This window comes from Orbicella franksi, chromosome 14 (assembly GCF_964199315.1).
Source record: "Orbicella franksi chromosome 14, jaOrbFran1.1, whole genome shotgun sequence".
In the NCBI taxonomy this organism is placed as follows: Eukaryota; Metazoa; Cnidaria; class Anthozoa; order Scleractinia; family Merulinidae; genus Orbicella; species Orbicella franksi.
In genome coordinates this window covers 2,687,295-2,711,847 of record NC_138158.1, presented here as the reverse complement: position 1 = coordinate 2,711,847, position 24,553 = coordinate 2,687,295, and the positions used below count along the sequence as shown (strand labels likewise).

Sequence of the window (24,553 nt, the reverse complement as noted above, 5' to 3'; positions counted from 1 at the left end):
TAAACCTTCTATTATTCGAAACAATCTTTTGGTCCCATTAGCAAAGACTAGCAGTAAGCAGTCGAAACGTCGCGATCTACATCTAAAGTGACTACATCGTGTGACAAACGATAATACATTTTATTAATACTAATTTTTTATTTTATTTATTTTTTACTTTTCATTTTCCATGGCTCGCATGATTCGCATGGCTCGCACCCTGGCTCGCATGACTCGCATGACTCGCATGGCTCGCACTGTGACTCGCATGGCTCGCTGGCTCGCATATTAGTAAAACTCGATTCAAGCCATCAAACCATGATGATCAAAAGTAATATTTTGGTGTAGTGCAAAGCAAGCAGCTATCTACAAATGACTAAGCCGTTTTTGACTAAGATGCAGTGGTGATCAAATGTTTCGAAAGAGGGTCACAGATTCATGGTATTCGACCGTTAAATAAGTTGACAGTTGGCGATGTACATCGGATGTACACCTTGTGTAAACAAAAGCAAACTTCTGCTTTATGTGCGACGAATGGTGAGAGAAACACGTCAAATCGGCTTTGGACCTGCCTTTTACAGCAAATAAGGTTAGAACATTTCGAAATTATCAGCTCTGTGTCTATTTCAAATTATCATAGGTCAAGTCGTGTGGCACATGCTAAAATATACGTCTAAGCCGTAAATTGAAATTTGATGACGGATGGTCAAATATTTGCATTTTTGACGTACTTTGAAAAGCTCTCGCGTCGCTCACAATCATTTGCCCAAATAACTTTTTACAGAAATCTGTAGACCATCCTTCTGCAATTCAACCACCAGAAGCTTGATCCATTTGAAGGTTTCGCACATGGTGAAAATTAATTATATTCACGAAGTACTTTTAAGTGAATGAAATACATGTCTTCGAAATTTAATTATTTTGCACCCAAAAAGACAACGCAACATTCCCTAAAATCAACCCAGTACACATTTAAACATTGCACAAAAATATTTGAGTGTTTTAAAGACGGAAGAATGATGTGGTTTTGCATGCGAGGCTCTCAAACTTGTGTAATAACATGGTGCGTTAAATGACGATTTTAACGGAATTTGGTAATTTGCATATTTCTTTGAAATAAAAGGATATTTTGCCAAAAAAACTATCCAGTAGTTTTTATCATGCCCTAGCCTATCTACCATGAAAATATGAGCGAAATCGAATTTTCGACCCTTGCCGAGTTATTTTCCATTTTTGTGGAGAGGGACTCTTAATTGGTCAATCAATAACATATGACACTTACCGTGACTTGTTGGATTTGTTAGACTGGATTATGGACTACAGTAAAAGGACTGTAGACTTTCTTAGACTGTTCACAGCCCTCTATTTTCTCGTATTTTCTTACTCGATCTTACTCGCGGATAGAATCGCGAGAGAACTGGACGCCAGCACAAAATGGAAGACTTGACTTGGTAGAGGGTAGGGACCGTTACTAACGCTTTTGGTGTTTACATTGGACATAAAATCTGTCATCCCATGCTTACGACAAGTGCGACCCTTTTGTCGCGACCAGACATAACTATGTCCGAAGGACCTAAAGATCAAAAAAGCCAATGTCCTACCTCTTAAAATACATTTAACATATTTCCATCTGATTTCTCTTTGAACAGTTCCAAGTACTTCTTAAAGATGTCTACAGCCTCTCTATTCTTCTTGCACGTTTCGCTCGCAAACCCCACCCCCCACCCCCGCGTGCTTCGAATTTGTCTGATTTTAACAGGCAGGCACTCTTAAAAGAAAGCGATATCCAAACGGAAAGCTGTCCAGGGAATTCTGGGAAAGCCATCAAAGCAGGAAGTTTAGCCTGGACTCGCTCGTCTTCTGTGTTTTGGGGAGGGCGCTTCATTTGAGGTTAATTTCGGTTTTAATTGTATTCTTCAATCATGGGGTGATTTCATCTTTTCACCAAACGCGTCACCATGTAGCCTGCCCATCAATTTAGCCGTGAAGAACGTTTGTTTAGTTGTGAAGAGGGTTGCCTCGTGGGTTTGTGTCTGCTCGTCGATCGATCAAGGAATTGAAGGTAAGCGTTCGCAGAGTTTGCGTTAGTTTTACTCTCCAGCGTCTGCTTGAAGTTTCCAGATTAGTATTAAGATCTTTATCAATCATTTTAGATGTGTTACAATGGTATCTTGAGGTTAACTAGCCTGTGCAATGGCGACCTCAGCGCTTACTGCTTGTTTCATCGCCAGTGTCAGACAACAGGATCATAGTTTGTTTGAGCTTATTTGCATGCATTCCTCTATGTGGTTGTTAAGTGACGCTTGTTCTTTTAATTTTTGCGTTACTTATATGAACACTCGAAAGAATCACAGACCAATGGGGCTTGATCTGATTCAGTTAATTTCGCAAGTCACAAAATTCTAGTTCTTCATTGTTAATGCCCTTCTAACTTGAAAGCCCCTCGAATTTATGCGTAAACGGCGTCATGGTTTTTGGCTGTCTCTATGTAGTATTAGGACACTTGATGACCAATCTTAGAGCTCATTACTGTTCATCTAAAACAGAGTATGTATTTGCCGAGTTTGCGAATATGTTGGCTAGCTTTCTCGATAGATGGTAAAGATGTAGACTTGAAAACCTTTCAATGGAGACTGTAGTACACTGTAGATTATAACTAGATCACAGCCACTCCCTGGTTCTGGAATGTTTAGTTCCAGAAAATATTCATAGCCACCCTGTGGAAGGTTATTGGAAGCTCTGAGGGGGTGGGTGATCTCAAAAGCCAAAACTTTGTAAGGAAAGTATGAGGCTAACCCGGAATTTCCAGAGGGGAGGGGTTCTAGCCAATAATCCTTGCATGGGGAGGGTGGGGAGGCTATGGATAATTTCTGGATCACTTGTCTATTTAATGATGGCCAGGTCATCTTTTTGAGACCAGTTCAGAGAGATTGCTAGTATGTAGTTGTCAGATTCTACACAAAATTCATTTTGTTTTGCTTTTCTGATAATCATTAAAATGCATTGAAGTAAAATTGTAAAAACTAACTGTTAGAGCTATGATCCATTAAACTATTAAATATGCAAAATTGAGTTACAGACTTGTCATAATGTTATTTTTCAAGTTCTGTTAATTTGCATTTTCATGCATCATCTAAGATCCACTAAACTGATAAATATGCAAAATCAAGTCACTAACTTGTCAGTAAATGTTATTTTTAAAATTTTGTTCATTTGCATTCCATGCATCATTGCAGTTTTGTAATACATTCTCTTTTGCTTTTCAAGAGTCTGGAAATAAACAACTATACTTTTTCCAATAAGATTAGAAACTGTGTAGCACCACTGTAACAATTGTAGCTGAAATTTTAATTTTTTTGTGTTGATAATATCGAATACGTAATTCGTTGCTGTCTCATACATATAACGTGTTTTCAGTGCGTTAGTGTTTTCTTCACTAGAAAGCTACCACTGATGTCCATACAGCAGTCCTGAAATGTATGGACTTTTCATTTTCAGCATTAAAAAAAAAAAACACATTTTGAAGTGCTTGTCACTATAATTACCCAGTTTAAAGAAGGTAATTTTTTATGTCTAGTTTCAGAAAATACGTGTTTCTATACTTTCCCAGCTCTCCCCTTCCTTAGGAAAATCACTGGAAATCCTGAGAGACAGGAGGTTCCAGAGGAACAATTTCCGAAGGAGACAGCTAGGTTTTCATGCAGAGCTTGGTTTCTGGAAAGTTTCCTCAGTTTGTAGACAAAAGCAAGATATTCATGCGCTATATTGTCAGGACTTATTCAAAATATCACAGACCCTCATTAATCTGATAAAAGCACCAGTTGTTTGTAACAAATTTACATGGCTGTATTCAGTAATATACATGTATTACTTCCAGCATTTTTATGATATGTGTAAAACATAGTTGTAACGCAAGGCATACAAACGAGTCCACTTGTTTAATTTTTCTTCTCCTGTTGGTATTCTTTTTTTTTTTTAAAGGTTCAGTCAGTGAGTGAGTTCAAGCAGTAATGTCTGGTTTCAAGATGAGGGTGTTTGTAACAAGACTTGGTGAGTTTTTATTTTGGTCATTCAATATTCTTATTAGAAAATGTCCACTTTACTGGGGCAGTAAAAAGTAAAGAATTATTTCTTTTCAAGGGTAGCATGCATGTTCAGGTGTAATCATTGTCTATTAGTGTGTAGAAAATGATGAGAGGACCAATCAGATTGCCAGATTTGCAATGAACAATGATGAGTGTCTATTGAATGTATAGTTTACATTTTGTTTCCTGGTTTCACTATTATGAAATTAACTTACCGAAGATTTTTTTGTTTTTCTTTTTACTAGCAGTTTTCAAGATTAAAGGCTTCCTGTGATGTCAAGGCTATCAAAGGTAACTTTAATCTAATACATGTTAAGATGAAATCCGATAGAAAATTGAGCAATTTCTGTACCTAGTGTACAAATATCCGTTGCCAGAATAATTTTAAGTATTTTACAGTCCTTTTTACATTTTCTTAAAGCTAAAGATATAAATAGTTGCCTGAAATAACACCGAAAACAATTTCCCTTGGGAACGAGGGAAGACAAATTTCAAAGTTCAGAGAAATTGTGCTCACACAGGTAAAATTTCACTATCAGTTTCATTTCACCAGTACTTTCAAGTGATTCATGTGAAGTTTAACATTTGCTTTCGACATTTGGTGTTGCTAGAAATGATTGTTTTAGAGAAGATATTTAAAACAGTTGTAGTGAAGTTTGTAATATGATGTGAATAATATTGGTACAAAGTTTTTGCCCACTTGTTACTCGAACTTCTGGTGAATTCCGTCTTAAATCGTACTTTTACTGTGTTCTGAAGGTTACTGTATTCTGCTTGTTTTAAGACTTTGAATCATTGAGCTCTCATAACGTATCTTGAGTACATCTGCCTGACTTATCTTAATGAAAAATACAGCTATATGACTGTTGGATCTGTTTTAATTTGAGTTTGATGTGTGCAGTGGAAAAATATATGTTTGTTTGTGAGTCACTAATATTACTAAACACAATGACCTGCAAACACACATATACACAGATATGCTTGTCAACTACTGTCAAGACCGGAAAGAAAACTTGATGAATTTGTTTTGGCCAGTATGCATTGCGTGCTGTGAGCATTGGAAAACAACATAAACCTTGTTATCATTTAAATCAAAACAAGATCAGACGTACATGTAGGATAATGGTCAATGCTGGGTCTTTAAGATCATTCCACTGAAATAGAATCTGCACTGAGATTTTTGTGAAACTTTGCCTATTGATTGTTTATATTATAGGAACTTAAATTTTGAAATAAAAATGAGGGGTCCCCATGTTTCCGACGATTGCTTTTTGTTCTACACTGAGAATTGGTCCATTTTTATTTTACACAGAGAAATTTATTACTCAATTCAAAACAACAGAAAAAAATGATAGGTCACCATACTTGTTTGCAAGAAAATGACAATTTACCTCTATGGCGAGGTCCAGCTGTAAAGAAAAAGCTACCATTTTTTAATGCGCGCCCGCTAATCACTCGTGAAATTATGTGCAGTAGGGATGTGTAATGCAATACTAGCGAATAACCTTAAGTTAAGAAAAATATCTGCCAGGAAAATCCAAAAGGGACAAATATAGGCTAAGCTTTGAACTAAATGTTGCAGCTGCATCTTAGAGTTTTTGTATTTTTTTGTGTTTAGGAGTCTGCCATCAGCAGTGTAGCCTCTACATCACAGGAAGGCCTGGAAGAAGAAGCTCCTACCTCATCCTCCGACAGAACCTTGAATGTTACCTTGTTAAGTAGTGAATGGAAGTCAACAAAGGGAGGCTTGTCAACCATCAGCAGAGAACTTGCAATACAGTTGGCTAAACACCCTAATGTGGAAGTTAGTGTTTATCTCCCTCAATGTAGTGAAGAAGACAAAAAAATTGCAGCTAGTCTTGATGTTAAGATCATTGAAGCAGAAGAACTGCCAGGTTTGGAGCCAGTTCTTTGGTTGGGCTCTGTTCCAGAGAACCATGCTATTGACTGTGTTATAGGACATGGAGTGCATCTTGGACGACAAATACCACTCATAAAAAGGCAAAACCGTCGTTGTAAATGGATTCAGATTGTCCACACTGCTCCTGAAGAACTAGGAATGTACAAAAGTTATGAAGAAGCAATTTCCAAAGGGGAGCAAAAGCACCAAGGAGAAGTAAAACTCTGTGAGTTGGCTGATCAAGTTGTTGCTGTAGGACCCAAGCTGGCAGATGCATTTGCCCGTTACCTCCGCCCAAGCAAAAAAGATCAAGATGTTTTAACTCTTACCCCAAGCATTTTCAATGAGTTCCTTGGTGTTGAGCAAGCCACTGAAGAAAGAAGGACATTTTGTGTTTTGGTATTTGGGCGTGGCGATAGTGAAGATTTCAAGCTAAAAGGATATGACATTGCTGTTCAAGCAATTGCTGAACTGAAAGACACATTTTACCAACTCATGTTTGTTGGTGCACCAGCAGGAAAAGAGGATGAGGTGGCAGAAAGATTACTTCAGCATGGTATCCCCCCTAGTCAGTTAACCGTTCGCCGCTTTAAAGAAAGCAGGGATCAACTAGCCAATTTGTTCCGTGAAGTAGATCTGGCAATCATGCCATCAAGGACTGAGGGCTTTGGTTTGACTGCCCTTGAAGCGTTATCTGCTGGTCTGCCTGTGCTTGTGAGTGGTAACTCAGGACTTGGAGTAGCCCTCAAGGAAGTGGTTTATGGCTCACAGTGTGTAGTGGATTCTGAAGATCCTAAAGAGTGGGCCAAGAAAATCAAGGCTGTGCATGAAAAAAGCAGAGAAGTACGACTTGCAGAGTCCAAACTCCTGCGCAACAAGTATTTGGAGAAGTTCGAGTGGCAGGAGTCATGTGGTTTACTTTTAGAAAAGATGAAGAACCTTGTGTTTGGTAAAATTAATTTCCTATTAATTTTATTATGACATGTATTGTTTTCACAATCGCACCAATAGTTATTATGAAAAGTATATTAAAAAGCAAAAAGTCTTCTTATAACTGGCAAACGACTGGAAAAGAAGGCTCCAGACGCGAATCTTAAATTATCATGCAAAGGCAGTGAGATTGAGCAAATAACTTCACAGAAACTACTTGGGGTAAAATTAGACACTCACTTGAGTTTTACTGAACATATAGATGAGATTTGTAAAAAAGTGTCACAACGTATTGCGATGCTGAAGAAGATTAAGCGTAACCTGCCTCTCACTGAGCGTAAGCTTTATTTCAACGCCTTGATCAAGCCGATAATGTTGTATGGCTCATGTGCATGGTGCACTGCGTCAGAAGAGAACGTTAACCGCTTATCCAAGCTGCAAAAGCGAGCAGCTCGATTAATCTTGGATGTGGATATTGGTGAAAGAAGCGAGATGCTTCTCAGACGACTTGATTGGCTGCCACTTAACGAAGAATTAAACCTTAAAAGGTCTAGTTTAATATTTAGGCGCATCAAAGATGAAAATAACTGTCCGGGCTATATAACAGAACTTTTAACGAGAAACTCTGACCGACACAACAGAACCAGTCGCTATGGAAAATATAACTTAGTGTGCCCCTCCTATAACAGAGAAACAGAAGGGGGGCGAACTTTCCAAGCCAATGGAGCAAAACTATGGAACAGCATCCCTTTAGACATTCACAAGAAAGACTCCATTGCCTCCTTTAAATCTGCTGTGAGAAAATATTTTTTGTCCAAAAACTCTGAGCTTAGTTTTTAGTTGTGCATATCTAGATTTAGATTTTTAAAGTTTTAACTTTTATCATATCTTAAATTTTTAGCTGTATTCTATTTTTGTAATTTTTATTATCTTATAAGTGTAAATAGTTTTTAATTTTTAACTTAGGATAGAGGGCCACACTGGTTCGTCAGTTTTTTACTGTTATGTGTTACCCTCAGTAAAAAAAGTTGTTACTTACTTACTTACTTACTTACTTACTTACTTACGAAATTATTATTGATTATTTCATACCTAAATCTACTGTACATGTCATTTAGATAGTTTTATATAGCAGGTGATATAAATATACATGTAGTCTATTGAGTTGACTGATCCTTTATATATACATATGATATACAAGTAGTACTACTTGTAATTTAGCTTATAAAGTAGAAGTCGATTCAATTTCAGACTGAACGTGGAATGATTTAAGGTGTAAAATACTACCAAGTGTTGTAAAATGATTATATTTGTTCTCATTTTCTGGTAGGTTCATCAGAAAGCAGGCCAATTTCAAAGGAAAAGGACAAAAGGCCATTACCCCTTTTTAATAACCAGCCTTCAAAACGACCTAGGGGAGGATTGATTGATCATGGAGGTAAATTAATATGTCTAGATCCAGTACTCTTGGATAATTCATTTCAGCTGTAGTGGAGTAAATACCTAACAACCTCACTACAAAAAAAAAAAAAATTCCTGAAATATTGTAGGATTTGAACAGTTATTGGGAATGAGTTTGTATGTGAATAACAGTCATTTGTCTCAGCTCACTATTGACACAAAAACATATGCTATAGTCTTGACACATAAGATGCATGACTGTTGTGTGGATTCAGTTTTCTAATGAGAATCATGATGGTTCAGTACCCAAAACTTTACAGTCAACCGTTTACCTCAAGGCCTAATATTTTGCGAAAAGCTCTGATTACTCTGTTGGTGCAGCAGGATACACTGGTTTTTGACATTCAGATAAATTCCTTGTCAAAATTGTGTCACACTTCACTACTCTGAGCAAGAGTTATTTTATATGTTTACAGTGTCACCCTTGTCATACGTATGTAGTTGAGGTAGACGATTTGTTTGTTCGTCGGTACGGGTGAGAATCAACTTCTTCGGCTATATTTGTTTACGTTTTGATGGATATAAATACTTTGTAGAACATGTAAACAGCAGCTCAGGCAGATCAAAGAATTCAAAATTTCCTCAAACCTGTATCCGTTCATTACGGGTACTTTTTCTTTGGCCGTTCGAATGGTTGCCATCATCCATTCGAAACATTTCTAAGGCTGTTCGAACAGTCTGAATTAATAGGCGTACATTTCATAATTTGGGTCCGTCAAAATTTGAATTACCCAGCTCATGAAAAGTTCATTGTTTGAAATGAGCTTTAGGGTTTTAATTGTCGAAAGTTAAGAATTTGTCACTTTAATACTTCTTACGGTAAGTGCTGGCACTGAAAAATATAAAAATAATTTGACCGTTCCTTATGCCTTGGCGAGTACCGTCCTGATAAGGATCTTCGTGTGCTAAGGTGTTGGCACAAAGAGGTTCTTGTGGTTTGAAAATTCTACCACAAAAAAATTTCTTGCATTTCGAAAATCCTACCGAAAAAAAAATTTACTTTTGAGCGGTACTGTAGTTTTTTTGATCCCTGGATTCTGACAGTTTGAGCCATATTTGATAAGTGACTCATAAAGCAGAAGGGTTCATCTTTCCTGTACTTACTATACAGTGAGTGTACTCCTGTATGTAATAAAGTACTCTTCGGAACTCGCCCTATAATGCATTGTGTACATTGCAATATGCTGTTAGCACTTCATGTATGTACATGTACTCTAAAGCTAGCTTTGGTCATGCTCAATATAATATATAACCAGGAGGTAACCAGGAGAAATTTATGCAGTCATGTAGTAGATAAAGTCATCTAATTAATCATAAATGATAAATAAATCAAATTTAAATGCAGTTTTGAACAATTCGTATTGAAAATCATTATGGTAATTTATGCTAATTAATGTTTGATTAAATTGTTAAGATGTCCGACCAAAATGGAGATTTGAAAGGACACATGTCCTGTTAAAGAAATGTTGGCGGCCAAAAACTTGCTGAGATTCTCACCACAGGCATTTGGACATGTGTAATTCTGACTCTGTTTTCTTTTTCATTGTTAGATGGTTAATTTGAATATCAACATAATGCAAACAGTAGTTGAAAAAAAACCAAAATCTTCAGGGTTCATACAAAATGTGACCCTCAACAGGAAAACAGGTAAAAAGGTGATGACACGGGCACGATATTTTAACACGCTAGACAAAAGAAAATTCCTTTAACACCCTAGCAATGTGTCACAATGCACAGCTCATTAAAATTTTCTTTTGTTTCGTATTGCACAGTTAAAACAAACGAGCGTGTTCATTTTAACAAAGAAGCGTGCCAAAATTACAGAAACAAAGCAGCAAGTTAAAAATTACATGCTAAGCGAGTGAAATGACACCCTTGCAGGTGAGTGCAATGGCATGCGGTATCGAAATGCACAGTCCATTACAGTGTTCGAATATTTAACTTACCAACCGTTCCATGAAATGTCCACCGTCACAAACTTTTTGTTTATTATCAAGTCAATCATTAAAATCTATTCTGCACATATGATGTTTTGTTCGTTAACACCTTTAAGAATCATCGGTTACTTAGATTTTACTACCAAAATTAGTTTTCCTTGAGCAAAACAATTTTCATCCTTCCTTGCATTGTATCCGTGTGAATATCCAAACAATTGACATGGCAAGACAAACTGGAGGCACTTGAGCGTAACACAACTTTTGCCTTATTACCACAATTGAAACTGCTCCTGGGCAACATCAACATCATGCATAATGTTTGAAGCAAACAACGTGTCTATTGTTCACGAGAATGAAATTTGCCATGCCTAAAAGTACTTCTGCGATACATGTAAGGTAGCCTTTTCCAGGTGTTCAGGTAAGGCCATGACTCTGCGATTCATATGCTTATCTCGGCAAATCCCTCAGAATCGCTGTTTGTAGTGCTACTCTTCTGCTTCAGTAGTAGCAAAAAAAAAACCCCAGAGCCATAGTAATGTTTTGGTGACATTGGAAAAATAATGTTACCGCTCTTTGCCACCTAAATTTCACCTTAGTTTATGTTGACCACAAGTAAACATCCATTTCGTCGAACACTAAATTCATGATCAAATTAGGAATGAAATGTCAACAAAACGTCATGTGATTTCATATTGCACACTTTTGCTGTGTTATTTTGCAGGCTTAGTGTGACATCCAACACGCTCACTTAAACAAAAGCTTCAGCCTGTCAAACCGTGCCAAACAAAGCTACCATGACACCTACTGTTTTGCTTATTTTATATGCGCATATCTGTGTCATGTGTCACGCTTAGCGTCCTGTGTCATTGCGCACGTGCCTGTGTCATCACCTATTTACCTCTTTTCCTGTGGAGGGTCACAAATATGAAAATGTGCTAACAAGTTTCTTTGGATCAGCATTTGGAAAAGAAGTTTGTCTTGCATGTAACAACCTGTAATGTTCGTAGCGTTTCTCTATAGGTGGCAAGCATAAATTCCTGTTCCAAAGTATGATTTTACTTCTTACACTAAGTGTGGTTAGGAAAGAGGATTAGAGTGGAAAATTTAATTCTGTTTACAAAAATGTTTAATGAATCGTGAAGCTTGTTTGGTGGTATTGAGTACCACTAAGTGCCCGGGGGATACTCCCTTACATGGGCTATATAGGTATGTGCAACCCCAAAGGGTAGGATATTTCAGCCATTTTGGTCATAAATAGGGTATGGTTTTAGCACTCTAGTCTTGAATAGACCCTTTTTGACTGGGTGGTTTGTCGCCCCATTTCAGACCATGTGATAATACTCTTGAGAATTCTTGGTCATAAACAGGGTATCGAATTTTTGGCCAGTCATATATAGGGTAGCAAAAATCACAGAGTTTGGCCATAAATAGGGTAAGGGTTTTGTGAAATGGACTGCACACCCCCACCCAACTTTTCTGGGAGTAGCCCCCCCCCCCCCCCCCTGGACTTGGTGTCATGAATACATTTCTTGTTTCACAGAAAGGATAGATGATGTTTAAGTTTTTATCACCTTCGCATGTTCCAAAATTGCATTTTTGGTTAACTGCAAGTTTTTCCTGTTTCACTTATAGTTGTAATTAAAGAAGGCAAACCCAGTGACATTGAACTAGATGAGCTCGCAGGAAACATTGGTGCAAAGTGGGAGACGCTGGGAATTCACCTTGGCATTGGTCAGAATGTACTGGAAGGAATAAATGCTAATGCAAAAGATAAACCACATCAGATGTTACTTCGCTGGATAAACACAACAACATCAGCTTCACCTTATTGCGAACTCTACCATGCGTTATGTCATGACAGAGTTGGCCTGAATAACATGGCAAGAGAATTTTGCTGTAAGGAGACTACAAGACACATTTATTTCATTTTTCTGATGGTAAGGCTTCTAGATAGAACCAGGGTTGTCTCTGATTTAATTATTTATTAAGTGTTACTTTTGCATTTTCTTCTGGAAGGTCCCTCTGGTTATGGCAGACCATCTTCATTGGTGGAGTACAATCAGTTGCCAGTTGCCCCAGTCACTACGTCTTCTACTCTAACATATCAGAAGAGCCACCCTCAAAGTAAGTATGGGATTGGTCAAAAAGTATTGTGGGGGTGGACAGGAGCAGGGAGGGGATGGGTCTTCAGTTTTTCAGCCCTTGGTAAGGGGGTGGGTCATCCTGTTTTATAACAGGAATTGGCACACATTTGGCACAATCAATAGAAGAGGTATTTCCTTCCAGTTCTGTGACTGGTGTACAATAGGGATGGCAATTTCTTGTATTGTAAAATCTGTACAAAAGCTATAAAGAAGTCTAATGGAAGCCTTGGCAGAAATTTTCAAAATACTGGACTGTTCAAGAACACCAAATGGCCAGCTTGTGTCTACCTGAAACTCCCACTCTTGGGCCTGGGACTCGTGGCTTGCTGGCTGTGCAAGTCCCAGGGGCCTGTTTCTCGAAAGCTCCCATAAATACCGGGCCTGATAACTTACCAGGCAGGTTAACAGGAAACTTTACCGGGCCCGAAATAACGTTTCTCAAAGCACCTGTAAATTTTCCCGGTACTTACTGAGCCTGATAAAATAGCTGGTTGTTACCAATCTCTAGCGCGCGCTTAATGCTTGTTCATGAGAGAAGGAGAAACACTTGGGACTATACAAACACATTCGATTCTGTTTGATTCTGTTGTCGTTGCGACTGTGATGTTTTTTGAAGAACACTGCGAAGTTTAACTTCGAAGTTATTGTTGTGTCAAAGGAGAGCGACTGAGAGAGATTGTCATTTTGCATGGTCATATTATTTGAAAGTGATGATCAATTGCCTTTTATAGCTCGATTCGAAGACTTCGATCGGCAATTTCGCTCTTTTCTAGGAGTGTTGTCTTTTTCCGTGATTCATTCTAATTCAAAATGTTCCAGTGAGCAATCAAAAAAGATCTGCGGACCGCCGCGGAAACAATGTGAACTTGAGAACTTGAAATTTAGCTACAAACACTTATTTCAGCAATTTATACTAATAAGAATTTCACTTAAGTAAGTGTACAGAATATTTGGAATAAGGAAGGATCTTACTAAAATTTTTAGGAATGATTTAATCGTTTTCACCAGCAAACATCAAGCGTAATTTTCACTGATCCCAAATCAACTGTTGTAGCATAAAGCAAGCTAAGATCAATAGAAATGCGACTGAAGTAATTATGTGATTGGGGAGAATAATTTTAATATTTTTTATTCTCGTTTATCTATCATGAGTACAGTACGCTTCTTTGTGTTTCATCTAGATAGAAATGCTCTAACCAACATTTGTCAGCATTTGTGCACTGCGCCTAATGCGACTCTTCGCGATCGCTCTATTATGTTTACTTTTTGTAGAATGTCTGTTTTCTAATTTCCTTCTCCAAAAATAGTAAAAAAAAATCTGCAATTAAAACACAGGAAACAGGTTTGGCTTGCAGTAAGTTCAGGTTTACGTGACATTTTGATGTTCATACAAAGAAGCCTTTTCGAAAACGCGCGGTGAGTGATTGGCGTTTACATGACAGCGTTTATCTATTCATTAATTTTTTCCCCGCCGTTTGTTGGGTTTGAAAAACAATAAAATAGAACTTCACAGTTGTATAGCACTTCCATGCGAATGCCTTCAAACTGTAAAAAAAAAAAAAATCAACAACAATTATATTTACGTGGGTTTCCGGAGCCAGCGGGCAGCTTCTCGCCGTGTTTCTCTCCAATTCCTCCTTTAGCTCCTCAACGAGCCACTCTATTCTTGCTCGTGAGAGCCGAAATTATTCAATGACTTCCCAGTCGGCCATATCGGCTAGAAAGGGGCGTCTTTGAAACAAAAAAGTCCGCCCCCGGCTGCCATTTTGTTTGGTTTTGCAACATTTGTGACTCCCCAGTAACTTTACAGAAGGTCACGACCTCCTGTAAATTACTGGGCAAGTTACCAGAAAAATTACCGGGATTGAAAATAACGGGAGCTACAAGAAACACCCGAAAGGGACTTACCGGGTGACTTACCAGGCCCAATAATTTACCGGGTCTTTCGAGAAACAGGCCCCAGGGCTCACTACAGAGTTTGGTTATCTTTACTCAGTTTTATAAGCAAAATTTCAGTTGCCAAATCCTTTGAAGCATTTGATATGGCACATCATTATGTCTGTGATATAATATTTACTAAATATGATTAGTGAACATTTTTTTTCTGGTTAAGGTTTCCCTGGGCAGTTGCCTTCTTCGGTGGAATTCAATCAGTTGCCTTCCGCTGTGGCCAGTCAGCCTTATGAAGGCTACAACAATAACAAAAGTCACATTCATATATTTCATATATTTCACTTGTGATATAAACAATGAAATTCTGCCTTGCACAACTATCTCTTTTCTTTTGTTGGGAAAACTGTTCAAGATTTGTTTGGATTGTTGTTAGGTTGTGAAATGTTCCAGTTGCAGTTTTATTTCTTGCTCTCTGAGTATGAACACTTCTACATCTCATAAACGGTTTGGAAATCTTACATGTATATGAGTAATACTAATACCAATACTAATGCTAATGCTAATACTAATACTAATACTAATACTAATACTAATACTAATACTAATACTAATACTAATACTAATACTAATACTGATACTGATACTAATACTAATGCTGTTACTAATACTAATACATGTTCTAATACTAATACTGATACTAATACTAATACTATTAATACTAATACTAATGCTGCTACTACTACAATGATGACCACGACCACAACCACCACCACCACCACCACCACCACCACCACAATGATGACGACAATGACTACTACTACTAATAATAATAATAGTTCCTGAACTGTCTTTTATCATGCCTGCCTGTGTTAGCCTGTGCCATTTTTTCCACCCTGCCATCTTTTTCTCTCAGAGAAAGTGATGTCAAAAATTAACAGAACGTTTCTTTTTAGAACTGCCAGGGCAAATGTTCAAGAGTCTTCAGCAAATGCAATGTCTCCATGTAGGCAATGTCTTCGGTAAAGATGCTCTATCAGCAAGGTTGGAGAGGATTGTATCAGATAAGGGCTTTGTGATTTCTGACAATGAAGGATCAGGCAACTGCATGTTTCATGCTCTTTGTGAACAACTGCACCTTGTGAAAGGAATAACAATCTCTCATGAGAAATTAAGACACTCCATAGTGCAGTACCTCAGAAAGAACCCAAAACTGGTAGGTGAAGTATTTTGTTTTGGTGTTGTGATTGAATTATTTTTTTGTTAAAAAAATACAATACCTCGTAGTCAGCACGTCAGGGTATGTTATGCACAGGTCAATGGATGGATGAGTGAGTGAGTGAGTGAGTGAGTGAGTGAGTGAGTGAGTGAGAGATGTATGTATGTCACACCAATCAGATTGGATCTACTATAAACAGCCAATCAAATTTCTTGTTGTAAAGGTAAATGGTATGTGAGAAGATTTGATCCCGATACAGTTCAGAATGGCCATATTTATTCTTCTATAAAAGAGGAGGAAGTATTCATATATTGGGCTCACTTCGACACTTTCTGTGGGTTAGGCTGAGGATTTTGTGGGTGGGTTTGATAATCATTTGTAACTGAATAGTCAGTCAAAGAAACAGTGTTTGGGATATAACTATGAGCATGCAATGAAGGGTAAGCTTTTCCTATTCATGAGATAAGTTTTTGAATTGAGTCTTAGCTGCTCTACTACTAGGTTTAAGATGTGAATGAAAAACAAGTTGATGTGGTTTCTGTGATAGGATCAATTGAAAGGCCGCGTGCAAGAACGTCCCCTAGGTTTTTCGGCCATTTTTGAAAGTGCTTAAAACTAGCTGAATTTTGGCATGTGGGCTTTGTTTCACCTGAGAAACATTGCTCTGAAGTTTTTTTCGCTGGGTTACTTTTCGCTCTCGAGAAATAACGTATGCAAAAAAGGCACACAGGTTGGACAAACCGAGTGGTTTATTGCATACACAATATCTCGAGAACGAAGCGAACTTTAGCGCGAAAACTACGGGACATTGCTTAACATACCTGAACGAAACTGCATGCAAAATTTGGAGCGTTTTCGACAAAGTTCACCCTTGATTAAAATACCTGACGCCCTTTTCCCGCCAAGTCCTTCAAATAAACAAAGCCGGGCCTTTGTTATGATAAACAGAGCCGATCCTTTGTTATAATAGCCAAGCCAAGCCTTTGTTATAAGTCGAAGTCTCACCTCGGTTTATTATAACAAAGGATCGGCCCACTGCGACCGCAAGGACTTTGATTTTACTTAGAAACCAGCAAAATGTCAATTTCACGCAGCTTACATAAGCTCAAATTTGTTGATTTCAGGTCAAAAGTGCTTAAAATGTTGACTCATGTTAACGCGCGACGGCAAGGATGTTGATTTCTCTTAGAAAGAAGCAAAATGTCAATTTTACGTAATGTAAAAGCTCAAAAATGTCAATTTTAGGTCAAAAAAAATTTAAATGTTAATTTCATGTTAACCCGTGACGGTAGGGATGTTGATTTCACTTAGAAAACAGCAAAATGTTAATTTCACGCAACGTATAAACTCAAGAATGTTGATTTCAGGTCTAAATAGGTAAAAATGCTGATTTCACGTTAACGCACGACGGCAAGGATGTTGATTTCACTTAGAAAACAGCAAAATGTTAATTTCATGCAGTGTATAAGCTCAAAAATGTTAATTTCAGGTCTAAATAGGTAAAAATGCTGATTTTACGTTAATGCGTGACGGCAAGGATGTTGATTTCTTTTAGAAAACAGCAAAATGTTAATTTCACGTAGCGTATAAGTTCAAAAATGTTGATTTCAAGTCTGAATAGGTAAAAATGCGGATTTCACGTTAACACATGATGGCAAGGATGTTGATTTCACTTAGAAAACAGCAAAATGTTAATTTCACGCAGCATATAAGCTCAAAACTGTTGATTTCAGGTCTAAATAGGTAAAAATGCTGATTTCACGTTAACACGTGATGGCAAGGATGTTGATTTCACTTAGAAAACAGCAAAATGTTAATTTCACGCAACTTATAAGCTAAAAATTGTTAATTTCAGGTCTAAATAGGTAAAAATGTTGATTTCATGTAACGCGTGATGGAAAGGATGTTGATTTTACTTGGAAAACAGCAAAATGTTAATTGCACGCAACCTATAAGCTCAAAAATGTTGATTTCAGGTTTAAATAGGTAAAATATGGTGGCCGGAAAATAGTGTTAACATCTGGAACTTACTTTGGTTATCTGGGACAATGATTATCTGCACTTAACAAATAAACATCAAATAAGCACTTTTCCAAATACAGCAACGTCTTAAATGGCTAAAAATCACGAGATAAATACATATTTTTTGACAAACGCGATCGTAGCTTTATGTCACGCACCGCCTAACAGATTAACAAATTAACCCTTCTGGGCAATGTACGGGTCTCCCTACATCTTCATGTCCGCTGATCCCAGAAGTTCAAAATACTACAAATCATGCCGATATGAAATAAAATCAACGCAACCTGGATCACAGATCTACATTACAATCGATCGCTACTTGTTGGCCATTATTACCTTCAAATGAAAAAAGCGGAAACAATCTAGTTACCAGTTCGAGAAACGCGAGTAGAACGTGATCGCAATGCATGCCGGGAAGGGTCTGTACACCTCATGCGCGGGAAAACATGGCGGTCGATACAAGACAAATTTTATGAGTCAAAAACCAGTTCTCGCTTTCCAAACTTTGACACTAGCAACGCTTGGCAAATGGGCCACAACTCACGAGAGGGTATTTTACTTGGGCAAGAACTGCTCTTGGACTTTGCTGCCTGGCTCGATCTGACTTCCAACGCCGATAACACGATTACGGTATATCAGCTACCTTCAAAGTTTCAGAACACATTTTGATTCTTTAAAACGTGCTGATGACTTACGGGTTTATCGAGGCTTTATGATGCCTCTCAACCACCAGGCAGGCACACAAGGTACTTTAACACAATGCTTAAGATATTAGTTGACAGAGCTCTAACGCGGCACATCTCTTTTTCGTTCGATGGTATTTCGTTTGCCGCTCGATCGATTCACGTGTTGTGTTTACGTCACAATAACCGATGTAAACAATCTGTTCCCAGATTTCCGCTCTATATACTATTTTCCTTTGACTTTAAGACAGGTAAGATTCAGTGGAATACACTATAAACAGTCTGCCTGTTTGCTGTTCAACAAAACAATAACGTTTCTTTTGTTTTTTGTTCAACAAAAGATCTCCAAAAGATGCCGCTAGGAAAACTGAGCTTTTTGCATACGTTATTTCTCGAGAACGAAGAGCGCCCCAGCCAAAAAAAATTCAGAGTAATGTTTCTCAGGTACAACGAAGCCTACCGGTACATGCCAAAATTCAGCTATTTTTGAACACTTTCAAAATGGCCAAAGAATCTAGGGGACGTTCTTGCACACAGCCTTTCAATTGTATTTTATGGGGGCGGAATGCACTACTGGGAATGTGAAGAGTTTGTGACCAAGTTCAAACCGTTTGCGTGTTGTATTAGATTGAAACCTAAATATTGCTGCAGAGTAATGAGTGTTCTGGGCATGTCGTTAATTTCAGCATCCATTGATCAGTTTCAATGTCAAAAGTGAAGAGACTACGATTAATTTCGTCAACAGAACAAAAAGATATTATTCTGTGATGATTTTACAGCTATAATGGTTCTTGTTTACAGTGCTACTGGAATGAGGAGATACGTTTTAATGAAACTAAATCTTTTCTCTTCAATGTTATCAGCATTTCCGCTTATTTACATTAATTACCAACACGAATTGTAGTTGAAGAAAAAGGAAATTATTTTTGTTCAAGATAACCTAAGTGAGGTATATGAAGTCGTGAGCGTTTTTTTGTATTAAACACAAGGACTTTGGTAATTGAAAAATAAAGACTGACGTGTATGTTGCCGGTTTGTGATTTTTAGTCCGGTTTGGGGTGGAGTGTGACATTTACATACATACATACATTGGGCTGGTTTAGAGTGCATAATGTTCAGTGTAATGGTGGCTAGTTATGAATGAGATGAGCCTTGAGTTTTGAAACAGGTCATGAGGTAGTAGTATGCAAATGGAACGAGATATTTTTAGTTTTAGTTACAAAGGTAACTTGATACTTTCGTTTTTCACAAGGAGTAAATTCAATTAGAGGTCAGGAATCGTCGGTTCTAGTTCTTAGGACATGTTTTAGAGGAGACGAGACTATTTAGATTTGAAACAGTTCTAACATTTACAATAGTAAGTGCAGTCTTTTTTCTTGCTCTTCTTACAGCCAGATGGAACAGATCTGTTTAACTTCATCAATGGATATCGATCATGGGCTGATTACCTTACAGCCATGGAACAAGATGGCACATGGGGTGATCACGTGATTCTCCATGCAGTGGCTAACTGCTTTGAAACGTACATTGATGTGATCAGCAGTCAGTCTGATTACAGTGACGTTGCTATCAGGCCTGATCGTCACGTGAATAGCACCAACTCACTTGTGCTGGGGCATATTCATGAGGTACACTACGTCAGTCTCAGACCCAAACAAGGTGAGGCTTGGTGCAACATGCTGTGCTATAAGAAAGTATGTTATTAATTTATATCATTTTTTTTAAGTGAAGGCATTGTCATAATTGAGTCATGAATTGTGCAATTACAACATCAAGGCCTTTTGCTGCGCATTTGAGACAGTCTCTCTATAAAAGCCTTAGAACACTATTCTAGGACATTATCTCACTGGACTTCACAAAAAAGAGTGTGGTTGGAAAGTACATGTAGAAGTTCTGACATTTCTTTTGAGGAAAAGGCACAGACATTAATTTACCAGCCAGGAAACTAGGAAAATGGTTTTGAAAATGCTTATCTGTCACTTGATAATTTCTTTGCTATGACTGTCCCGGCATAGGTTTTAATTGAAGGGCTGAAGGCAAAACCGCCTTCCATTGAATTTAGGTTACATTTTGCATTTTCGCTCCGAATTGTTAGAAAAAAGCTCAAAACAAGTTCCTGTTGTACAACAAAGAAAAGAAGTCTGTCTCACTTCAGATTTTGAAAACACTCATTTTGTCTTCACTTTAAAAAACGGCGAAATGTTGATTTCACCTCAGTAAGCAACCTTAAGGTGCAACTAACCCCCCCATTTTTTTTTCCACTTATATACATATAAATCTGCATGTTTTTCTGATCACCACTGCAAAAAATTATCATTGTAGATCTTTTCATTAATTTGCTATGAATTTTCAAAGTCTGTAAAATTGGCCTTTTCCATGGCCACAACCGAGGAATAGCGAAGAATGGGACGAGTTTGCCTATGAAGTCATCAAAGGACTAACACTGTTTTGCACCGGATTTGAAATCTGTAGGTTCCAGGTTAAAATCCCAATCTGACCACTAGCTGATGTTGTTCTCGGTAGCTCCAAGTTCAACTTCTCGGCTGCACTTGTAAATAGCCAACTGATCTGCCTCCTGCCAGTTGGGATTCTTAACCTAGTTTTTTTTATTTGAATATTTACTTCTCATTGTTTGTTTACATTGGTCCCGAAAAGCCCCAATGGGGAGTGGCCAATTAAGTCTACATGCAGAACGTTGTGTTTGGTAAAATTCATTTCCTATTAATTTTATTAGGACATGTATTCTTTTCACAATTGCACCAATAATTATTATGAAATTAAGTTAATTAAATTATTATTAATTACCTCACATCTACATCTACTGTACATGTCATTTAGGTAGTTTTATATAGCAGGTGATATGAATATATATGTAGTCTATTGAATTGACTGATCCTTTATATATACGAGTTATATACAGGTAGTACTACTGGAAATTTAGCTTATAAAGGAGAAGTCAATTTAATTTCAGACGGAAAGTGGAATGAATTAAGTTGTTTCAGATTTTTTTTTTGGAATTTGACCTGTAACATATCTTTGTTGTCATTTTCTTCTGCTTGGTTCATCAGAAAGAAAAGACCAAAAGGACAAAAGGCTATTACCCCCTTTTGATAACCAGCCTTCAAAACGACCTAGAGGAGAATTGACTGATCATGAAGGTAAAATTAATATGTCTAGCTCCAGTGCTTTCTGATTATTAATTTCAGCTGCAGTGGAGTAAAGTAACAACTGCACAAGAAAGAGACTTATTCTGAAATTGCAGGATTTGATCATTGTTTGGAATGACCTATCTGAATAACAGTCATTTTTCTCAGCTTAGATATCAACACTGAAACATAATTATGTTACATTGTAGTCTTGGCATATAAAAAACGATTTTTCTTTTGCAAAAATATAGTGAAGATCAACACAAGATAAGTCATTAAAAGCGCTTCCTCTGCAGGCCATTTGTGTTAGCTGTGCACTTTTGTAATTTGAATTGTCTGAGTTAGGAGATTAAGTTCTGGGTTAAATTTCACAGTGAGAACAGTTGTCATGTTTGACTAGTAAATCTTGGTCTGTTAACAAACACCTAGAAAGATTGCTCAGCTAGTAAATCAGCCTGGTGAAAATACAACCACAGTTGTAGCTCTGGTTATTCTTTAGCTACATGACATTGGACTTGACAGTAGTCAGCTGTTGCAGTCATACCAATGTCGTTAAGTCAGGCTTAGTAGTAGCTAGTGACAGCTCTAATATGGTGATCTTTGAAATATAAACATGGCTGACTGGAGAAAGGTACATGTGCTTGTATGTCCGGTCATCATTCTTGTTTGATATCTTTGTGCAGGAACTTGTTGTCAAAAATGGAGTTGTAAAGTTCAAACTTTAATTTGGTGTAATATTTGATATCTGTCTGCCTTCATCAGTGACACACAGTCACTTTCTTTCTTCTATAACAAGTCAGAGTCACGAAGGGGACACAAGCACACACACACAAAAAAATAATAATATTAATAATATTAATAATAATAATGATAATCAGAGAAGGCACAATCAGAGTGAGTAGGAAAAATGATTGTGTACAGTTATGACTTCACAGAATGATAAGAGGCTCACCTCGCCCTGCACCTTTTCGCACAACTTCTCAACAACATTTTTTCAGATTAATTGGAAGGTTTTGTTTTGATTTTCTTCTTAAAGGCTCCTCTGGTTATGAAAGGCCAGCTTCATCAGTGGAATACAATCAGTTATCATTGACCCCAGTCATTCAGTCTTCAACTCAATTGTATCAGACAGGTCATGTCCAAACAAGCCACGTTGAGAATAAGAAAAAAATCGATAGTAATTATTTGGGATTAAAAATTCTGTGTCATGTTTAAAATTGTGTGTAGATGAAGCTCTGACTAAGAGTTTGGCTATCTTTACTGCTTATGGCCAACATATTTAAATTTCTTTCGTGAAACTGATTGAAGCTTTTTAGATGACACATATCATCGTGTTTGTGAAAATATATTTCTAATTATATGTTAAATGTGTTTTTTCCCTGTCTAGGCTTCCCTTCATCAGTGGAATACAATCAGTTGCCTTCTGCTGTTGCCAGTCAGAATTATAAAGGATACAACAATAACAGAAGTCACACTCAGAGTGAGTAGGAAACAGATTTAATAAAATGTAGATGCAATTACAACTTAATATAATAGATTGACATCTGACCTTGATGGCCATACACATTACACAAAATAATGCTGTGTGGTATTGTTTCAGAATTTCTTTGAAACTTTTGTTTTTGCATTTTTTTGGTAAGGCTTCTCTAGTCATGACATGCCACCTTCATCAGCTGGATACAATCAGTTACCTTTCACTGGAGCCACTCAAACTTATCAGTCAAGTAAGTATAAAATCTTAGTTTCCTACAGTTATAACAATGTTGTTGGCCAAAACTCTGTATCCTGTTTTAATTTATGCACATACAGGGCCAAAAGTTTGTTGATCTTCACTAGCCAGTACTAAAGTTCACTGTCGTCATGTTATGGGTCCTTGACATCATAGAAGCTCTGAACTTATAAATTTTTCCAGGATTCATTGTTTAATGGTGTTTTAAATGTATTAGTATTTCATTTTTGTGGGAAAAACTCTATCATGTTTTGTGTACAGAGGCTAGGAGTCTCTTGAGCTTCCCTTCAGTAAGTTCACCATGTTTTAGTGGCCAAACTTTGTATACAGTAACCTTAATAACAGCTACAATAGGTACTTGCAACAAATTTTGTCAAGTATTTTTAATTGCTTATGATCATGATTTGTTTGAGTAATCCCTCAGGCATAATAATTATGCCTGAGGGATACGATAATTATTATCGTATTAAGCCTATTGACATTGGGTTAATGCAATTTTTCTTCAGTGGAAGGTTCGTTGAATAGAAGTTTTTATTATTGTGTATAGCTGACAATATTTCCGGGACTTTGGCCACTGACTGCCAAATAAAGGGTGGCTGCTTAATAGGGGGTCCGCTTAATAGAGGTTCGTCTGTATAACAATGGCCTCCATTTGGTGCAGAAATATGCTTGGTTATTTGTCCATGGACATAATCTTTTCTGAGAAGCGAACAGTTTTCTGCGAGCATAGCTCAAGGAAAACTGTGAGCTTTGAGGAACAGCTAATGTCCAAAGACAAAATAATATCTGAGCATATTTTCAGGCCAAATGGAGGCTATTGTGTTTATTATCTGGGTTTGAAAATTGGGAAATATCACTCGGATATTCTCCAGTTTTAGCTAGGGAATATTCAGTCATGTGACCTGTTTAGACCAATTGCACACAGGCAAAAATATTTAAGTGATGCTAATTGGAGGGCTCGCTGCAGAAATGATGTAAAGCCCTGGCCAAACAGCGCATGATAGTTAACAATTAGACCCGTAGCCCTTGCGGGCTACGGGTCAATAGCCCATGAGGCTAAGCCGAATGGGCTATTGACCCGTGGCCCTTGAGGGCGAAGGGTCTAATTGTTTTAGTATCACCCAACTAGTCGGACAGAAAAGGTAATAATAAAGTTAGCAAATGCAAGTTGAAGAAATATTTATTTGGGAATAAATCGAAAGACAGCGTCACGCGCGATGGCGCCAATTTCGCCACTCGGTGACTATTACTAATAGTCCCCTAGTAGCGTAGCCAATCAAAATGCAGGATTTGCATTAGTCCACTAGTTGGGTGATACTAATTGATGATAGTTGATGACAACTGAAACGCGTGCTATCGTTTGACCAGCAACTATCATGCACTGTCATCGACTATTATAGAGTATCATTCAGTTTGAGCCTGCTCAAA

The 24,553-nt window shown here is 37.5% G+C and overlaps 1 protein-coding gene across 1 annotated transcript; it reads left to right on the top strand.

Annotated features, from left to right (window-relative positions):
• The first annotated feature begins 4,280 nt into the window (after positions 1-4,280).
• LOC145468593 (uncharacterized) lies at positions 4,281-23,277 on the top strand. The gene is made up of 11 exons (XM_081452325.1): positions 4,281-4,355; positions 5,683-6,913; positions 8,225-8,332; positions 9,906-9,908; positions 11,925-12,188; positions 12,309-12,416; positions 15,283-15,542; positions 19,642-19,909; positions 21,319-21,408; positions 22,784-22,876; positions 23,037-23,277. The coding sequence occupies exons 1-11, from the start codon at positions 4,338-4,340 to the stop codon at positions 23,240-23,242; spliced, it is 2,649 nt and encodes an 882-aa protein (XP_081308451.1). The 5' UTR covers positions 4,281-4,337; the 3' UTR covers positions 23,243-23,277.
• Positions 23,278-24,553: the final 1,276 nt, after the last annotated feature.